Genomic DNA, 20,674 nt, shown 5'->3' with positions numbered 1-20,674 from the left:
CCACCTGCAATCACTCCTATTAGAAGTGTTCCTATACGCGGAGTACACTAAAGCTTCGCGCGCGTCGCTATAAGTTCGCTGAACAAGCAGCTGTCAATTGCACACTCATCCATGCCCGCGGGATCACGCCCTGCGGGACCCTCTGTTCCCGACAGCAGACAGACGCGTACACACATATAGATGACTCCATACAGAACATGTATACTCTTCCTTTTATACCCAGCCCAAAGGAAGGAGGAGGAGAAAGAAAAGCGATGGTGTATGGTTAACTGAATTGAACTTCCGGCAGCCCAAAGTGCGGTGTTTCGCGTCTGCTCACTGTAAGAGCGGCACTCGACAACAGCACAAGCGCAGCACATGCTCGCCAGCTGAATCCGAGAGTGAGTTCGACCTGCCTGCCTCGCTGGATCTTCACTCTGAAATTTCTTGCAGCCTGTTTCCTTTCAAGTCTGAACAGTCAATCTGATCGTCATAAATCGGCCCGTAAAAGAGAGGAGCGCGTGCTTGCTTTGTTTTTCGGGTTTCCTTCCTTTCATATTTTTCGCTCCTTTAATTGTACTCCCGTTCACTGCTTTCAAGTATTCTTTTTTTTTTTCTTAAAGAAGCCATTGGAAGCGGTTCGTCGTGTCAAAACCCAACGATAAACGGCAGCTTTCTGCGAGTCGGAATTCTTGGCAGGAATTCCCCCGCCTAAAGGAATGGCGTCTCCTCCGCTGTACGTTGCCGACTACCTCACCGTGGGCGCCATCAGTGCGCTGGGGATAGGCGTCGGTCTGGGTGCCACCTTCTTTCGAGGACGGGCGAAGGCCGCGGGGGCGACGAGCCACGGCGATGAACAGGAAGAGACGTTTCTGGGTAGCCGCCGTCTGTACGCCATCCCTCTGGCCGTGTCCATGTTCGCGTCGGCGGCGACGTCCACATCGCTGGTGAGCTTCACGGCGCACTTCTACGTGTACGGCCTGCATGTGGTGTGGGGCGCCGTCTCCAAGATCCTGGTGGCTCCCATTATGGCACACGCTTTCGTGCCGGTGGTCTACGGCCTGCGTCTCACATCGGTCTTCCAGGTGAGTCCCTCTCTCTTCCCGCTTGCAGCCCGTCTCCGCAGTGCAACGGAGCGCAAAAAAACTTAGGCCAGTTAGGTTCAGAATTCGTGCAATTTGCCTCACGTAACTGTCAACCTATAACATTTACGAGAAAATTGTTACACGTCGCTGATGCAGTATCAAAACTATAGAGCGCAATTTGTATCGACGGTTCAGAACAAGCGTCAGTTTTTTTGTTGTTTTAATGATTCAAGTATTAATATAGATGTCATTCAGATTTATTAAGCTAGAGTTACACAAAAGTTATCGATTGGAAATTTGTATAGAGCGTTAAAGAAAGCCACAAACGCCGCAGTTTTCGTAACAGCGAAGTTTCACCGCGGAAATGTTTTCCGCGCCGCGCTGGACGAGCCTGAAGTGCGCTGTCACGCAGTACACGAGAGCCGTCCTCCAAACGCTCGATCACCTGCTGGCATTCGCGGATGGCTCCTCGTCTCTAAAGCGAGTCAGTCTGATTGTCGCGGCCATCATGCGGCCCCGCCACGATGGAAGGCAGCCAAGGCCTGTCGCGATTAGATTCGGCCACCGCTGTGCAACTTGTTGCCATTAACGTGAGATTCGGCCTGCTCCACGCTCTGTAGTCTGCATGGCGCAAGTGCGCAGCGCTCTACGGCCCTAAAGGCCAGCTGGGGTGGCTTTGTGGTTGCATCAGGCCTTCATTGCGTTTCGGCGGTGACCGCTCCAGCCCGGGGAAGTTCAAGAGTCCTTTAGAAATTCGACAAGCTGCGGGCGCCCGTACGTATGTGAACCTTATAGATCCTCAGAGTAAAATCGTTTTGGCGATTCCATTCATAGCAGCTACGTAACTGGCGATTAAAACTGCGCTGTCACTCCACCCCCTGCTGTGTGCAGAGCGCGGCGAAGGAGGCAGCAGTGAACAATAAACCGGTTAGGTGACGTCAACACTGGTAGTTCCGCGCCTCCTACAGACGTGCTGGTTTCTGTAACCGATACCGAGATCAGCGGCGAGTGGCTCTGTTTGTCTTTGTTTTCACATTAAGCTTGCTAAAATGTGAAGCCGGAGCGCGAGCGGTTCAAGTTGTGGTGAAGTAGGCGAGCTGTCTACTTCGGCTGTAAACGCATGGGCGCCTGCAGTGCGCATGCTAGTGGCGATTTGCGACACTAGGGTCCCGTGCACGAGTGAGCTGGACCCATCCACGCACGCATTAGACCGTGCGTGCTCTGCAGTTGCACTACTTTCTCTCACCCCCTTTTCATCCCCTCTTTTATCCCCTCCCTTACGACGCGCGTTTGAGGTGTCCACGGAGAGTTCACCTTTTGTTTCCTGATCATTACAAAACAGAAATAACTCAAATCATTCTTTTTACTTGCCGCAAGTCTTAAAAGCCACATATATCGATTTGGAAGGCGCCCTCTTTTCTGGCGTCCGCATGGCGCGGTTCATTTGGGTCGGCGACTGTCATGCAGGCAGTGTTGTTAGGGAGGAGGGAAGGCTTAAGGCCGCTTGGAGCTTCAGTTTGTCACAATGTGCCCACTGACGCCAGGCAAAAAGGCAGTCGTTTGGCCAAACACCATCCATGCAGTGACATGATCCGTTGGTAGGGAGGGTATTGGAAACACTTATCGATGGAAACTCTTTAAAGGGAAGATTTTGTTATTTGTCAGAAGCATAGACCATTACCTTCAATACTTCCATAGCAGTGTCTTACAATTTTCCAATTTTCAAATTTTTTTGTCCGAGAATGTTGGACATGTGGTGCAAAAAAGAACATGCAGCAGAGCGATGCGGCGCATGGCGGTGGCAAGATTCAAGATCGAGTGTCTCACGGTTGGCGGTGGCACGTTGGGTCATTGAAATCAAATGCATTACATCTCCAAATAGCTCTATGATTAACGCTTCATCGTTGCGCGCTTGCACAAACGTCGGCTTCCCCCACGTTTGCGCAGCGCTGGTGTAGCATGCACGCTCGCTAGGGTTCAATAATGAAGCACGCGAGTGCCAGGCAATAGTTACAATCGTCAAAGCAGCCGTGCGGCAGCAGCACTAACCTGCCTCTGACCTTCGCGTCTTTGTTGCGAGCTGGCAGTCGACAAACACGAATTTTAGGCACGATGTGAAATTACAGGGCGAAATCACTAGTAAATTGTTCATGCTGCATGCTGCAAAAGTGACAACGACAAGAAGTAGTTAGTATTATTACCCTGTAAACTTCGTTATCGCTTTCAATGTTTTTCAGGAAAACATTATACGAATCGGTCGACTGGAACCACAAGCATAAAGCCCGTGCATAAGAAAGCGCAGAGAAAATACCGTTTGCTAACACAAAGTGCAACGTCGCACACATGCTTTATTTCGTTGCGATATGCGCTTCGACGTGAGGTCATTGCCGTTCACTTTTTGCATTATTTATTATACGTGGCCGCTCTTAAGGCTATTCCAGTAGCCGAAAACAATCGACAGGGCCTTCGATGGCCTTAAAACTGAAAAATAAACTATCACCGCTAACTTATATAGCGGTCTTAGCTGCGCGCCGGCAGATTCAAGAGAGACACGACCAAACCGGCCGCCTCAGTTGCAGCTGACGCCGTTGGTGGCGCTGAACACTACACTTATTAGTGGCACTGTCTGGTCATTGCGGGTTGCCTCTACTGCAGTCTCCTCTCGTAGCCGCAGTTAAACCCCCCCCCCCCCCCCCCCCCGTACATACACGTGCATCCACATGCACGGTGGTGTTTTCATGTTCAGCGTTCACCTTTGCACAGAGGGTGCAACGGTGCGCGCGGAACATAAAAAAAGGTTGATTTTAGGGAGCAAACATCGCCAGAAGCACGCCAGTTGCGCAGAGAAAGTAGTTAATTCCGTTCCGTTGACGTATTGTGTTTTACACATACGTTTCAAAAACGGGCAGGTACTTTAACGATAGATTGAATGAGCATCCGGGCAACATTACCAGGAATTCGGGACAGGCGCTTCTAGTTCCTTTGGCCGCCACCAGGTGACGCATGGCTTTAATCATTCAAAAATAGGGCATTTACATCATCTGTGACGTAAGAAATAAAGAGAACGACCGAGTGGCTGCAGAAGAGAACGGGATAGGCCATTACTGGCACCGGCTGGGCGCTGTCTCGAATTCCTGGTAATGGACGAAAAATGTGATTTTGGGCCACATGAATGTTAGCTGTAGAGAGCACAAGTGAGCGCCAGGTTTTGAAAAGACCCAGGTTCTGCGAAGGACTGAAAAGGAATTAACGAGAGAAATAATAGAGGCCTTGGAAATAAAAAAAATATACGCGGTTATTCCTGCGTTAGTTATCCCTTGATGTCTTGATTGGCGAAGGAGCCGGCATACCTTGGGTTCAGTGCGTAAATGGAAAAAATGCTATTATATCGCGCCCTTATTATTTTTGGGGTGTTGTGTATGACGGTGTAGGTTTTCTGGATGTTTATCCCTTGGCTGCAGTTACTTATTTTGCGCAACAAGAAATAAACAGTCTGTTCATAGTGCGCCTGCGTGGATGTCTCGTTGTGTTCTTCACTGCCGTTCTTTTTGCACCCTTATCTTTAAAAAATATCAAATCAACTCGCCCAGCAGTACTACGTATTAAGTGAGTTATATATAAGCTAGACCCGCAGCATAATCTGTTGGCTTTGGCACAACCTTTGGCTGGTATCAGCAGGTGCCCATTTTGACCCCGGCGCTATACGTATCTACGCAAGCTCTTAAAAGTTTTATGCGAAAAGGTTGTTTTTAACAGCTCAACGTATGAATGCACGTCGTGGTTTTCTAGCTTCTTCCCGTACAAATTTAGGCTTGTGGATGAACTATGATGGCGCAATGTATGTGGGGCTAATTCGCTTGTTCTTTCTCACTGCGCGTGCAGTACCTCCGCATGCGCTACAGCGATGGACTCGGGGTCACGGCCTGCGTCATTTACTTCTTTCTCAGCGTAAGTTGACAGCGTATTGCGTGGGATGGCTGCGCTGCGGAACTGCGCCAAAAAGAAAACGATCCTACACAGGAAAGGGAGACAGAGCGAGCGAATGTATGGACATTACATAAGAATGAAAATGAGCCGCATATATTTAGGCAAGAAGCAAAACACGCGCGACCCAGACTTTGTGGAGTGATCAACAGTTAAAAATCATGTCTACATATTCTATCTGCTCGTTCTGAGGGCGCATATATGAGACGAGCCACTGATAGTGCTTGCCCAAATTCCAGTCAACGCTAAGTTATTCTACTGTTTCTCTCATCACGTTTCCCTCTTCTGAGTATCTTTGTATCATATATTCCAGAATACTGCCCCGCTAGCCAGCCCAGTTTTCTGGTCTGACGACGAGGCTGAAGAGCTAACTATTCCACAAACTTGTGCATAGGTTGTTGAAGTGACTGGTAGGCAGTTATTTGACCATAGAAGCTACGTAACTTGGAAAAGATGTGGAAGAATTGTGTGACAATAGCAACACTGTTTTTGTAAGCAGTGCCTCTTATATCGCAAAGTCGTTTCTAATCCGTAAAAATATAGCGATGTCATCACGTCGGCGCATGTATACTCTGAAGGTGTTTTTTTTGGCCTCAAAAACCCCACGAAAGCGATAATTTATCAATGACTCAAGGAACAGCTCATTTATTCATTCGTTAAACCGCTGAACGTTCTTGCTGCCATGATTAAAAAACGTGGAAAACAAACTGTCCAACTCATATTTTCTGCAGCATTTTAAACATTTATATTTTTGTCCTGCAGGAGATATTTGGTGGACTCTCTATATGCACCTGCTCTCTTGCCCTTTCAACAAGTACGTTTGTTTTATTTGCTTTTTATTTTTAACTCGAAGTTCACGTTAGTCAGGCGTGGAAGCTCGAATACAGTAAGGATCGCTGATAGTTAGAAAAAAAAAGATGACATGGGGCTTTGCTTCCAACAGTGACAATAAAAGCGCGGCTAGAGAACATATCGAAACATTGAAGTCTATAATATTTTGGGGATAGAAAAAAAATGAAGAAAATGAGTCGGAGAGTGTTATTGTATAAATAATACCATAGTCCTTCTATGCTAATACACAGAAACTCATCGTGTCCTGTATTATTCGGTCAATGGTTATTGTTTGACCAATTTGGTTTCAGTTTTTCTTTTACTGACTCCTTGCGAGCTTTGGTTTTATGGGGACCTGTACTGTGAAGAATCGCGATAAGTGCTTTTTGAAACTGCTTCCTTTACATGTGCTTGCACCACTTCGTCAAAGCCTCAGACGTTTTGCATATTTCTTGCTTCATTCCAGTTCTTGGCGGAAATTTTATTGTGTGGAACTTTGTCATCGGTCTCGCAGGAACAGCATACACAGTGCTGGTGAGAGCCGTTTTCTCAATGCCTCTTTTATGCTGCAAATTTTTAGGCAGTAATGACTACAGTTCTAGCTTTGATACTCGTCTTTTAATCCTTCATCGGTTTGCTCAGCTCAAATGTCACTTGGGACAATAGCAGGCTCTGCGATAATGTGCTGTCAGAATTTCAAGTCATGGTCTTGGCGCTCCGAAGGTGCTGAGCTCGTCAAACGCTTGAACATTTGACAAGCGGAAAGCTTGATTCGTTTCTTTTTTTTTTTATTCGTGAAGTCTGCCTTGAGGCATAAGTTGAGAAAAGGGGGAGTGGAATGTAGGTTACAGAAAGTTAAAAGAAGGAGTGTAGACCAGTTTCGGCGAGGTACTCGCATAGGCTGCTGGTGAAGTGATTGTCCATAGTCCACTTCACATAGTCCCCGTCGCGGTTCCACCACAGGCCGACCTCCCTGAGGAGCCGTTTTCTAATAGGGGCCGTCGCTGGGCAAGTCCACAACAGGTGCCGCACATCACAAATGTCCGGTGCAGCGCCGCAGTGAGGGCACCTGTCAGTTGCTGGCAGATATTTATCACCCCACCGATAACGGACAGATGGGGTCAGGGCCGCCCCTGCCCGAATCCGGCGCACTGATACCTCCTCCTGCCGAGTTAGACTACGGGGGAGAGGGTGCGAACACGGAGGAATTAGAGCGCGTGTTCGCTGGCGCAGAGCTTGTGAATCGGAGACATGGGACAGGAACGGATCTGGGGGAAGAGGGGAAGGTGGCGGGTCGTCTGATGTGTCAATGTGAGTCATAGCATCTGCTTGAATGTTATGTGGATCGTGAGCATGACCGCGAATCCAGTGTATGCGTACAGGACATGGGTATTTTGCGCAGAGTAGGTGAATTGATTGTGTAATCTGGAATGTGCGTCGAACAGCCTTAAGCTGTTTAAGGGCGGCGAGGGAGTCTGTATAAATATGAACTGCATTGAATGTGGGAACGAGCGGAAGGGAAGCAATGGCATTGTAAATGGCTTGAAGTTCCATTGCCAGGGGGGTACATGTATCTGCGGTGTACGTCGCACGAGAGTTGAGATGCGGATGGGAGGGACTATATACAGCGGTAACTCCCCGCTCTGCAGTATGTGACGCATCGGTGTACAATATGCACCCTTCAGGCAGATGCGCGGCTGATACCGACGGGGAAACAGTGGGGCGATTGTCTGTGAGCTGACAATACGACCACGGAGGGAGCGTCTTTAAACGATGAAGTTGTAGAGACTGTTTGCGAGCTCTGTTTGCCACCCGCTGGTCGATGAGTTCACTGAGAGTATTAATTTGGGCGAACTCCTGAAGCACGGGTATGGGTGTCAAACGAGGCAAAAATGTTATTGCGCGCATAGCCTCACGATTGATAGCTTCAAGGGAGTCCCACTGTCTGCGGGTGAGACGTTGAAATTGTGCCTGATATATTATCCGTGGCTGAAGAATAGAGCGCACAAGCTGGCGGGCCGTATAAGCACGTGCGCCACCAGATCGCATAGCTATGCGACGAATCAGACCTATAGTAGCGTGAGCTGATTTACGTGTGGCTGTCAGCCAAGGGGTGCCAGTCCCAGAGGTATGAAGGAGGAGGCCAAGAATACGAACAGTTTCTACCTGAGGAATCGGAGAACTATCTACTGTAAAGTTTAAAGGGACTGCTTTCCGTAAGCCGGCTTTGTTTCCAATGCGAATGAAACATGACTTAGTAGGCGAGAGGGTTAGACCCAGAGGTGGGAGGCGAGATGTCAAGACATCTAGCGCATGTTGGAGGGCCGACTGATGGATAGACGCATCTGGGTGACAGCACCACAAGGTTATGTCATCGGCGTACGCAAGCACACGGATAGAAGGGATGGTTTCTAGGGCTCTAACAAGAGGAATAAAAGCCACATTGAATAATGTGGGGGCGAGAACGGAGCCCTGGGGCACTCCTCTATTGGAAGTGAAGTTACCAAAGGGCTTTCCATGGACCCGTACACTGAAGGTTCGATTTGTTAAAAAGGCGTGAATGGATAGGAGAAACCGGTGAGGGAGACCAAAAGTTTGAAGGGAGGCAAGAATGGCAGAGTGAAGGATGTTATCATATGCCTTTGTTATGTCTGTCGCGACCACCGTTCGAACGAGGTGACTCTGCGGAGAGTGGTGAAGCACGTCAGTAGCCAAAGTAGCAAGACCATCCTCCGTTCCAATTTGGGGACGGAAACCTATTTGGGAATCTGGGTAACAATCGTGTGATTCTAGCCACCACGACAAACGTGCGGCGAGAATGCTTTCGTAAAGCTTACAGATGGTAGGCGTGAGAGAAATTGGACGAAGGGCCGAAAGAGATACTGGAGGCTGACCTGACTTGGGTATTGGGACCACAATAGAATGCTTCCACTCTCCAGGGATGACACCAGAACGCCACACTTGGTTGAAAGTATCCAGTAGGGTTTGCAAAGCAGACCCATCCAAGTTAAGGAATAAAGAGTTTGGTATGTCGTCGTGCCCGGGAGAAGTGGTAGTCTTGAGGCGTTCAATGGAGGCTAGCAATTCTGCCATAGTTAGATCAGAAGTAACCTCATCGGAAGGCTCTGTAACCGATAAGACTGGAGGAGATGTAGGGGTGCAGTCATGGTGTGGAAAAAACTGACGGGCCGCTTGTTGTGCAAATGTATCTTCGTCCACATTCAGCGCGAGGCGAATGCTTTCAGTGTAATCTGCAACCTGAGAAGGGCGCTCCATGGCGTGAAACACTCTCCAAAGATGTCGATTGCCCTGCGTAGAGGACAGGCGGGCACACCATGCAGCCCAGCGTTTCCTGCCTAGTTGCTTTGCATAACGCCGCGCTCGGGCGGTAGCTCGGTGAAGAGAGGGAAGAGCCAAGGGGTCTTCAGGGTTGCAAGAAGCATAATGATCGGCCTGGCGACGAAGAGCCCACAGATTCAGGAGGTGTATGTCCGGGTGTGGGTCGCCTTCATTTACAGTACTGGTAATAGTATGAGTTGCAAGAACATCAGAGAGGGTAGACACTGCTGAAGACGGGTTGAATGTTGATAAACGATTGTCAGCGCGTAGAGTCCCATGATGTTATGCGTACGCTGCGGCGTACTTTCCGTAGACGCGAAGGAGTGAGGGAGATAAAAATAGGGCAGTGAACACTACCCCAAGAATCTGATTCAGCATCCCAACGAGGGTTACCGGGCCCTAACCACCAAGTCAAGTCAGGTGAATACGGGCCACCTCTTGGGCGGGTAGAAGTATTCGGGTGGTTTAAAAGTTGAAAGGAATTATCTGAAAAGCTGCCTTGGATGTGCGCACCCCTTGAGGAATCTGCTGGGTAACCCCACGAAGTGTGTGCGCCGTTGAAGTCTCCACCAACTAGAATAGGGATACCCGGGTTGGTACAACGAAGGAAGCGTACTCATCCAAGATTGGGAGATGCGGAGCTAGGACGGCCATAAAAAGAAACTAGAATAAGAGGGGTGCGTGCTGGTTTAACAAGAAGGGCGACGACCTCTTGACGTGTGTTGCACCACCGTGAAAGGTCTAGCGGAGTATGGGGAATGGAGCTGTGAATATAAATTGCAGATTTACCTGGGGTGAGGGAGGAGGCGATGCAACGGCGATCAGGGATCGAGGGTGAATTGTATGCGCAGAATCCCGAAAGGCGTGGTAGTGAATTATGCTCTTGCAACAGGAACGCCCATGCCTTCAACTTTCCGTCACGAAGGCGGATATTCACCTCAGTGGCCTTATTAACAAAGCCTCGACAGTTCCACTGCACCACCATAGATGATGCACTATCCATGGCGAGGCCGAAGAGCTTCTATGATGAGGGAGGTCAACTGCTTCATGAGCGCCAATATTTTATCCACTGTCGGGGTAGTCACGGTTAACGGGTGGTCGGCACATGATTGTGGTCCAGTGGTTATTGGGGGTTATTCCTGTGAAGATTGCTCCCGAGTGATTAATGTTCTTCTAGAGGAGTGAGAACGACGCTGTTCCCGGCGCTGGGTGAGTTCGTCTAGTCGACGGCGAGCCTCCACGATAGCATTTTCTAAAGCTGCGTCTTCATCTGTGGAATCCACTTGTGAGGGATGCACTGGTCGTGTTGGTGTATCATTTGATCCACGAAGGCGAGCCGCTTGTGCGTATGAACGCTGCCGAGAAGACGGGTGCTGAGAAGACGGGTGCTGCGCAGCGGGGTCAGTTGAAGGAAGCTCAGGGAAGTCGTCGTCATCACATGCGAGGGCAGCAAAACGATTACTTGTAGGAATATCCTGTTTAACAGATGGCTTGTGCAGCTTCTTCGCTCGCTTCTTCTTTGGACAAGCGGGAGAGCGTATATCGTGGTCCGGCGATTTGCATAAGGCGCAAAGAACTGATGGTTCATTCATGTCGACCACAGCAGCAGGATTAGGGCAGGTGGTTTGCATATGGCCTTCTTTGTGGCAATGATAGCAAAAAATACGACGTGGTCGGAAGGGCTGCGGTTTGATAATCGCACCGTAGTAAGTAAGGTACTCCGGCAGAGTCAAAGGGCCTTGCAGAACGAGCAGGTATGAGCCCCGGCGTCCCATAGGCCGTGCTTGCAGTACTACGTGAGACTAGCAGCGTATGTTAGCCCGCACCTCCTCCGGAGGACTTGTGCTGTCAACATGATAAACCATGCAGCGGAGGGTGTCAGGACTAGATGCAAAATATATTTGCACCGGGACATGCTTGCTATTGTCCAGGGGGATCTGAGTAACTGCGCACATTTTCTGGGCGTCCACCAAGGATGGCAAGTTTACCGTGATGGTGTTAGATGGGCGATGAACGACGAATCCGCAGTAGTTCGAAGAGCCAAGAGCGTGGTCAATTGTGGCTTGAACATACCGGGCAGGGATTGCAGTCATATCAAAGCGCAGTGTGGGCTTGATGGTGACGCGGAAAGAGTGAGCAGCAGGTGGAAGCGAGGCTCGACTCACGGGAGGCATCAGTGGAGGCTGCAGGGGCTCAGACGCTGGTGTCGACCCTTGATGGGAGTGCTGAACAGGTGTGACGGGCACTGTTTCTTGAGGGAGTGCCACAGGCACGGAGGCGGTGGAGCAGTCCATGGCACAGACCAGTGTCGTGGCATCGGGAGACTGAGCAGGTTGGAGACCCGTAGGCGCTGAAGGTAGCGCAGACGTGGAGGCCGCGTCAGGTGGTAACACAGCGGGCGCCCGCGTAGCTGTCGTCGACAACGCAGAATCCATGCAGGCGCGTAGCGCGGCCTCGCTCGGCAGCGCCGAGCTAAGCCTAGCTTGCGCCTTCTGGTTCCGGCTGAGTTTTTTCAATTGAGAGTCTGCCCACCTGGCCGGGAATCTCTCCGCAGGGGCGTCTTCGGCATTTGTTCTCACGGAGGGCACTGTCCCACCCACGCAAGACTCGAGAAAGCAGGCAAAACAACTCGAAAACGAAGAGCTAGAAGCGGACACGTATGCACCCACCAGATCTTCTCGTGCCCGCGTATGTTTCTTTCGAGCGAGCGAGCGCCATGATTTGAGACAGTATCTGCAAGACATATTATTTTAAATTGCGTGAAGATCCATGACAGTTTGGATCCTATCCATGACACTTGGCACAGCCCGCGCGCTGAGGTAAGCCTAAACGGTATGGCGTCGATGTGTGAGGTACAAAGCGGTCGATAGTCGTCATTGATGAAATAGCCATGTTCGCTGTACACCTCAAATCTGCCGACTATGTGCAGATTCCTCAGTAGAGTCTATAGGCATCATGTTCAATGACACAAAATTATATTGGCGAGGCCTCTATTTCAAGTGGTGTTTGGCCATTATGCTCACAATGCCTTGCTCAAAGTTTAGTATTTCGGCCTTGTCCTGCCGGTCGGAAGTATACGCGTACTATAGGGCTCAGTATTACCCGTACAACACGTCGGAAGTAACCATTGTACGGTTCGCGTTCTGGAGCAAACGAATTAACCTCGATGCATAGCACCAAATATGCGGAGACACTGCAGGGAATCCCGCCCCTTCCATTCGCTGCTAAATCGATAAATTTTCATCACTTCTGGGGTCGCACTGATTCGTGAAGTGAGCTCCGACCGCACGCCGCGCGCTGTAGGTTATACACTGAGCTCGATATCGTGTACAGAAGGAAGTTATACATGCAGGCTGAAGGCAAGAAGTCAAGAAATACTCGTGCAAGATTTTGTGAATTTAGGTGCGCACGTTGTGAGATCTTGAACATGGGACCATCTCAACCATCGCACGCTACAGAAAAGGTACAAAGCATAAGGGCTCACTTTTGAAAGACATCTACAAACCTTCGAATGGTATGCCAGTCCGGATTAGTAATATTTCATTAAATATCCACGAATATTTTTGTAGAGGCTATCGAGATGCACTGCATGCTCTCCAGAGCAGCAAGTACTGTTATAACCTGTAACGCGCGTGGCGAGACTTTCTTTTCGAAGTGATTAGTACTTCGTCGGTTTAAAGCGTTGATAGTGTTAGAGACAACTTCGTTTGAAGAAGCTGCTGTGAAGCAGACAACGAACATAACTGTAAAAAATATTTCGTATGGTGCCATAGCATCGCTATACTATTGGAACGTCCATCGCGCGCTTCCATTAAAGGGCAAGATTCGTGGCGTCGTGTGGGCGGACACTGTCCAGGGGCTCGTAATGTTCGCCTCGCCAGTAGCAGTCGTGGCGAAGGTCGTGTATGACTCCTACAACGAAGAAGACGAGGTTCGGCGGCGGCCCATCTGGGATTTCGACTTCAGCAGATTCATGTTCCGGTAAGACGGCTTTCGAATGAACCCTGGACGCACTGAATGCGTTTTCCTGACCCTGCTTCCTTTATGCATGCGAACCAGGGAGGAACAAAGCAAAACAAAAAAAAAGCACTAGTTTTCGGTCACGTCGAAACTATGGTCATCAGAAATGCCCACGCTTCTGCAACGACCAAATTCGTTTCACTTTGAAAGAGATGGCATACTCAACTACTGAGAATTTAATTATTAGTGCAGCCTAGCAGCTAAGTGGGTCCCTCGCCACCTCATACCCGTTTGTTTTTCAAACCGTGAAACCCGCGCTGGAATATACGAATTCGTATTTCGCGCCACAGCGGTTGAATTCGCGCCGCCAAGAGTGAGCTCACAAAATATTCCACTGTGATTGGGTCGAACGAGTGTGACGACACCCCTGCAGCTCTCTCTGTCGTCATTTTCATGCTTTTCGCGCCTTGAACTCTATTGTTAACATGCCACAGTTAAAAAAAAATTCCACAATAACCCACAAATGAAGTATATTATTATTTCACAACGTTGTGTTGTTCCTTTCAAACACATAACAGGCGCCTTGCACGGCGCTTCGGGCACATTTGCAGCCCTAATTAAAAAGAGAATAGAATCAGGCTAATAAGATGCATACGTCAGTCGCGCATTTAGAAAAATGTTAGAACTATGTTCTTCCGCCGACTTATGAACTTACGCCGACGGCGCTTCGGAGTCCGTGCACATTATCATGCAATGCTGTGATTAGCCGACACAGCATGTCGTACACCCACGAACGTCAGGGAGCCTAGCGGTACGCAGTATGAAAGAAGCAAATTCTTATGTGCTGCTTCTACATGATTGCAGAACCGATTTCGACTTGTCAAATGACGAGACCATCTGGGCGGCCACGTTAGGCCTTCTGCCCTTGTTCTTCGTTCGATACGGCGTCGACCAAATCGTAGCGCAGCGATATCTCTCCGCCAGGAGTCTCCGGGACGCCCAAAGGTAAGCTATGTCCTCCCGCACTTCCTTAGTGCACGATAACTTGATTATTTACGCGAAATAACACTGCGGCAGTCGTGTTTTAGAAGAGGAGCGCATTTCTCGCTATCGCACACACCGGGAAGGCGACTGACGGGTACCGCACGCAAGCGGATTGAGTGGTGCGTGACACGGGCCTCCATGGCTCAGAGGCCTTGGCGTGTGGGTGCTGAGCGCAAGTTCGCGGGTTTCGTCTCGCGCTCATTTCGATGGAGGGGAAACACGGAAATAGCCAACATTTCTGATCAAGCGCATGGTGTTCGAAAAAAGTAGCCAACATTTCTGATCAAGCGCATGGTGTTCGAAAAAAGCCCTCCACTACACGGCGCATCTCACAGAGCGCTTTCTTGGCTTGGGCACGTAAATGTCTTCCACTCTTGTCACGTAGAAATAATCCGTCAATCAGCCACGATAGACCGTCGTGGAGGACGTTTGTGCCTTCCTGGGAATCCTTAAATGGCCTTGACTAACACTTACTCAAGTATCACTCGAGGCGTGGATGCGAAACTCACACAATTTCAGTTCGCCTCCGCAACACTTGCCGTAAGAGCACAAGCGCTGGCTAGTCACTGGTAACAAGCGGAGCAATGAACCAATCGTGACAGCCAGCGCGGAACACGCAGACCCATCTCGAAGCGCCCGCACGCAAAGAGAGCAATGTGGATCTCCGTCTGGTCATGCAACATAATGGCCACGATCGAGGCGCACGACGCTGAATTCTCAACCTGCATGCGTTTGTGATTGTGGATATCATGGACGTAGAAGAAGAAGCGCAGGTGTGAGAGGGTACGCAATAGAGAAACACATGCTCAGTTAATTTGTTCGTGTTTCTTGCGTCCCTGCGCGGTTCCTTTCATTTATATATCTCGCATGCGTCAGCCCGCCGAAGAGAATGCCTTCCTGCGCTGCATACGTGCTACAGCGGACGCTTTCGACACGGGGAGGAAATTAAAAATTAGCGAAAAAATTTGCCTGGATGGATACAGAAACCTACAGCCTGCGATTTTTAAGGAATGTTCAGCTCTATACTCTCAAAAATTGTTTTAAAAATTGGAGGACGCTTAAGCTAGGCCTTTAAAAGTGCAACGCGACAGCGTGTTGCAGGTGGTATTGGGGGTGGTGTAGATGTACGCATTTTTCATTTTTTTCAATTGTTTCAACTAAGTGATTGATCAATTGCATACTCTAAATTTTCTTGATTACGGTCATCAAACATTAACTTGTCATTCTGAGCATTTTGACACCATTAAACTCCCCCTTTTTATTTCTTTTCTCATTTCTTTAATTAATCAAATAATTTCAATGATTTCATTAACTCCTCATCGCCTATCACACACCAATCAATCATCAATCACTGGAACCTCAAATTACCATGATAGGATTTTTTTTACGCAGCCCCCGATTATTTCCGACACGTGGTGCCGATTACTGTATACTACGTCGGTGGATTTTCAACCTGACGAGCTGTATGCGCTGTCACGTAAAAAAATTAAGGTCACATTAGTAAAAACGCTGGTGGAAGTGAAACTGGTGCATTGCAGAGGCCAGGGGCCGCCTTTTAACATTTAGTTTCGATTTCCTTTCGTTTGGTGGCGTCGATGAGCGCAACGAAATCACCATGAGGTGGAGAAAGCAATCGAGTGATCACATTTGCGACCGGCGTGGTCGCGGCGCCGCCGCTAGCCTCCATACTCTCGCCGCATCCAGTTCGGCCTTGCTACAGCGACTATATTTCGTCAGTTCATCGCACAACCACTGCGTAGATTCATTGCCAATGCGGAAGTAGTCCTAGGGTGCTATAGTAGCTCCTTGAAAGCCAGTCGGGCACATCAAGTGCGTCGTCACGCTCCTCTACGCGTCAGCGTCGGTCCGCTTTCGCGTGGAGCGCGTTTGTGCAACACTGTACGCATAAGCAGAGGCTCGGGCACCCCAAAGACATTCGATTCTACATTCGATTCTTTTTTATGCGAAGCATATTAACGTAGGTTTCGGGCCTTCGCGCGACGCCCAGCGGTGGCCACCATTGACCTTGAAGTGAGATCACATGATGTGACGTCACGTGATGACGTCACGTGATGACGTCACACCGGCTGCAGATGGGGCCTCATATCGTGCCGTCGGACGTCGCACTATACCTCCACTGCCTTTTGCGCCGTACGGAAAAGTGAAGGAAGTTGCCCGCGAGCGCTGGCGCGTGAGTGGTATGTCAGAAAAAGGCTCGACTACTAGACTCGTCACGTTGAAGTTGAGAGCTTCGCGCCGTCGCGCGCGACGCGGCGGCGGCGCCACCAGCGCTGCATCACGTGATATGTGACGTCACGCCAGGGATGAAGCGGCGCGCGCCCGCCGTCTCTGTGCCCGCGCCAGCGTCTTTGCGCCGGGCGTGTATGCGTTCAAGATGCCTCCAAACGCTAAGGACGTTAATAATAAGAATGCAAAACGAAGGCTGCTTCGCATCCACTGGGCTTAACCTTGATAAGCCTTCAACTTTTTTTTTACATTGTGGCTTATCTCATGCTTTTAGGCATACATTTAAGCAATTATGATTCCTGAGTCATGGCTATGCACAACGCCTAGTTGTGCATGTGGCGCGCTGTCTGGCTTCGTGGCGTGAAGTCCTGCTCTAGTTGTTGCAGCGACCAAACTATGCAACAGCAGCCGTTTAATTTTATGCACGATAGGCTGCCCTAGAGGTCGCAGTGTAAAAGTCTTACCAGCCCTCCTTTCTACGGCTATTAGCTGCCTGCAGCAGCTATGCCCGGAGTAACAAGTCATTTGCTTCAGTTTAGCGCTTGGCACAGTACTGACGGAAATCTTTGCTGTTAGCGGACCAGAATACATTGGTTTACGTCGGCAGCGCGCCTGCCACTCTTTGACTAGAAACATTCTGCATTCCTTGCGGTGTGCGTGGGCACCATTTCAGTGTGGCGTACAGAGGGTGCGCCCTTGGAGCCATCTTCCTGCTGGTGGTGGGGGTTATGGCGATGTCCATCGTCTACTGGTACAGGGACTGCGACCCGCGTTTGGCCGGAGCCATCGCGAGGTACGACCAGGTGAGCAGACTTACACCTTCTAGCAGTTCACGGATGTTCACTCCTTGCGTATAGTAATGGAAGCACCAACTTGGAGGCTTGCGCCTGAATTATTGCGTAGTGACGGTAGTCGATGTTGTGCAATAACACGGTACCGATGTTATACCCCTGTCACACGGGCAAGTTTAGTGACACTTTCACGAAGTGCACTTCTCCAGAACGAGTGACACTTTCGGGGCGTGCTGCTACACGGAAAAATAAAGTGTCATTCGGAATTGATGGTGGTGACGATGGCTTTTCAAGTAAGGCACAAAAAATATTACTTTTCGCGCTTCAAAGCTTTAATATACAGTTAATGTACAGTAGATTCCAAACTGCAAGTAATTTTTTATGATTATCAAGGAGCTTTGTGCAATATTGGCGATTACAAAAAAGGCTTCGCAAGACGTGACAAGCCAGGAGCAGTACTTCACTTTTTGAAGCATCATGGCGACCCACGCCGATAACGTTTCTGCGCAGCTGACACAATCTGATTGGCAAAAAGTGGTGGCGACATACATGTGCAAATAAGTTTACATGAACACGAGGGCAAAAAAAAAATTAGCTGCGTTCAATAAAACGCCATTTTTATTGCCGACGTTGTATTCTAATTTCGAAACGCTGCTACCCAGGCTATACACTTCGCCCCTCGGGAAAAGTGAAGTGAGTTCCCCAAACTCACTTCTTGCCGAGTGCGTTCAGCAGCGAGTGTCATTAAAGTTCACCTTGTGACACGATGCGAATGACACTACAGGCGAGTGTCACTCGTTGAAAATGACACTAAACTTGCTCGTCTGACAGGGGTATTATTCTTTTAACTTCTGAAAATAACCTTACCTTTCAGGGCATTTTTAAGTTTAAGGTGGGGAAAGTTTAACAGGAACACAACGCGCTGATGAAAAATCCAGCGCTGATTGTGAACCCGGATACGGCGGTCGCAAAAAAAGCATCTGATTTCTGCACGCACTCAGCATGTAGCCTGATATTAAGCGTAACGGACTGTAAGGCTTCCGTAAGCGCTGCGGTGCGCCCTTAAATTTCAGGCTGCGCGCCATAGTGATCACTAAACCCAGATTATTTTTTTCTTTCATCGTTATCGCAGTCTGCGGACGTTTATTCGTCGGTGTGGAGTCAATACCGGATGCTAACCTCGTGAAGATAAAAAATGTGTTTGCCGTTTAAAATGTTATCTCGTCTTATCTGGCCAATGCACGCAGCGCTAGCAGCGCGCGTAAACGAGCGCTGGCGTGATCCTCTTTTGTGGTGTCCTTCTCTAGATTGTGCCCTACTACATTAACGAGAACCTTTCCATATTGCCGGGAATGCGCGGTGTCTTCCTTGCTGGAGTCGTCGGCGCATCCATGAGGTATGTGCTGCCATTCCTTCTCGAGTATATAGTGAGCGTGAGCGTTAGGTGTGGTATGTGGGGTTTAGCAACCCGAAGCTGCAAGGGAATTGCGAGGGGACAGCTTGGTTCAGGACGAACGGGTATGTTTCGGAGAGCTGGCTCATCGTACTCTTCGCCCTCGTCTATGCCGCATCACAACTCTACGCGCTTTACTGGCAGACGTGTATCAAGACGAGGCGACGTCGATGGCAACAACTGCAGCTTTGGCGCTGTCCTAATAAACCTTGACTCGTCAGTATAAAGCAATGTATTTCTTCAACTATAGTTCCCGAAAAAAAAAAAAAACTGCGCGAGCATTTTTTGACTAATGCCATGCCATGTTATGCATCTGTGGGCTCAGACCACTAGCATCATCATAAAAAGAAGAGGACTGCTTTCTTCGTTTTTTTCACGCTCGGCTCAGAGAGCGAGAGAGAAATAACATTAGCTTATTTACTGATCACTTGTAAAAAAACATAAAAAAGCACTCTGACACAACTCAAGTACGAAGCGTCGCTGTCAGCCCCTTAGCTTTACATAACACGTGAATGGCAGGTGCTTCCGTGAAATAAGATTAGGTGCGACGTCATGACAATCGGGACGCCATTGACTGGAGGGCCTCCTTTGAGGAATACAGGTGGACTGCATATTTTTTTAGGCGCCGCTTGGTCAAGTTTCCCAGCAGATCTGGGCAGTGGTTTCCAGGTTGATTTCGATAAAATTACAAATTAAACTTTGCGCAAAACTTTGCCGCAGTTTTTGCGTTACGTCCCGACGAGGGCTTCTACTTCAAAGCAAGCGCACTGTTCCGAGGTGGACTACAGTTGGCTTCCAGTATTCGTGACTGCCTTGAAATCCCAACAGGTAACGATGCACAAAGGGCGAAAAAAGAAAAGTCTACAGCGCCTGTCCCGACGTTTCTCCACGCTTTAATTATGCTCCATCTCTAGTGGCGCTTTCAAAGCCACAACGAAGTGTGCTTCGTTCGGTATACGAATGGGAGGATTGCACATTCTATGTTCATAAAATAGGCAAAGACACAATGAGAAATGATTCTGACTGCGAGAGAGTTACAAATGTTGGACTGGCTCATGTGCCTTCCGCAGAAGAGACTTTTATTCCAGTGCAGCTGTGACATGAAATAGGCAGCCACACTGTGCGCGCGCTTACCTCTTTACACCAGCATCCTATTTTAAAAGCTTGTCCTCGCATGTACTGCAGACACCATCTGCTTCTCAGTTACCTGCAAATGCCTCGCATGCGCAGGCCAGAGGTAGAGCCGCCGAGGTCACGATCAGCGTGCATGCAATAGACACCGCCCCGACAAGAAAATGGAGTCGGCGAACGCGCTGAGGCGCTGAAAATAAGAACGCGGGTTCGGTCCCCAATTCCGCATACCATGTTTGTCGCGAAGGCGAGATGCAAATTGGCTCGTGCACAGAATTTCTAAATGTACTAGTGAACTTCAAATGGCGCAAAACTCGTTGAGAGTACTCTATAGAATAATGCACCTCACATTTCCAGCTCTCAACACTGTGCGCGCGCATTTCCCAGGTGGAGGTACCAGACCATGTACGAAAGAGGGCTTTCGCAACTCCCGTCTGTGCACGAGTGAAGGAGCACAGAACGTAAATCTTTGGGCGCTAGAAAACTTTGCACTTTGCAAAAGACGTACAATAAAAGCATGAGTTTAGAAAATGGTGTCTTGAACTCCCAAAAGCTCAGACCAACAGCCTCTTTTGAAGTGGCGGCCATAGTGGGTGCCCGCATACGCGTCCACGAAGTTGAAGAGTCGATCGTTCGAATGCGAGATCTTTGTTTTACGGCTTGGACGTAACATCTGTACAATGGAGCCGTGATACTGAACAGTTACCATGCATGTACTATGTCAAATGTCTACCAGTAATTGGTGACTGATCGAAACGCGCTCCCCAGCTCGAGTAATTAGAAACTCCCTCGGACTCGTGCGCTGTCATCCATGCGTATGTCATTAAAAG

At 49.2% G+C, this 20,674-nt stretch overlaps 2 protein-coding genes across 3 annotated transcripts in view; both read left to right on the top strand.

Annotated features, from left to right (window-relative positions):
* Nucleotides 1-698: 698 nt before the first annotated feature.
* On the top strand, nt 699-18,513 carry LOC149353819 (sodium/iodide cotransporter-like). The gene is made up of 7 exons (XM_089575867.1): nt 699-1,064; nt 4,947-5,012; nt 11,350-11,451; nt 13,036-13,199; nt 14,043-14,183; nt 17,143-17,272; nt 18,508-18,513. Exons 1-7 carry the CDS (start codon nt 699-701, stop codon nt 18,511-18,513), a joined length of 975 nt encoding a protein of 324 aa, XP_089431993.1.
* A 33-nt stretch (nt 18,514-18,546) lies between these two features.
* Nucleotides 18,547-20,674, top strand: part of LOC149353817 (sodium-coupled monocarboxylate transporter 1-like) — an 81,534-nt gene continuing 79,406 nt past the window's right edge. For both annotated transcript variants that reach the window (XM_089582841.1, XM_089582842.1), the window contains exon 1: nt 18,547-18,656. In XM_089582841.1, the coding sequence (XP_089438967.1) occupies nt 18,613-18,656 (44 nt within the window). In that variant the 5' untranslated portion in view covers nt 18,547-18,612. The remainder of the gene's footprint in view (nt 18,657-20,674) is intronic.

The sequence above is a fragment of the Amblyomma mixtum genome, chromosome 3 (assembly GCF_055824585.1).
Source record: "Amblyomma mixtum isolate Tamu chromosome 3, ASM5582458v1, whole genome shotgun sequence".
Lineage (NCBI taxonomy): Eukaryota > Metazoa > Arthropoda > Arachnida > Ixodida > Ixodidae > Amblyomma > Amblyomma mixtum.
This window is presented reverse-complemented; position numbering and strand designations above follow the sequence as displayed.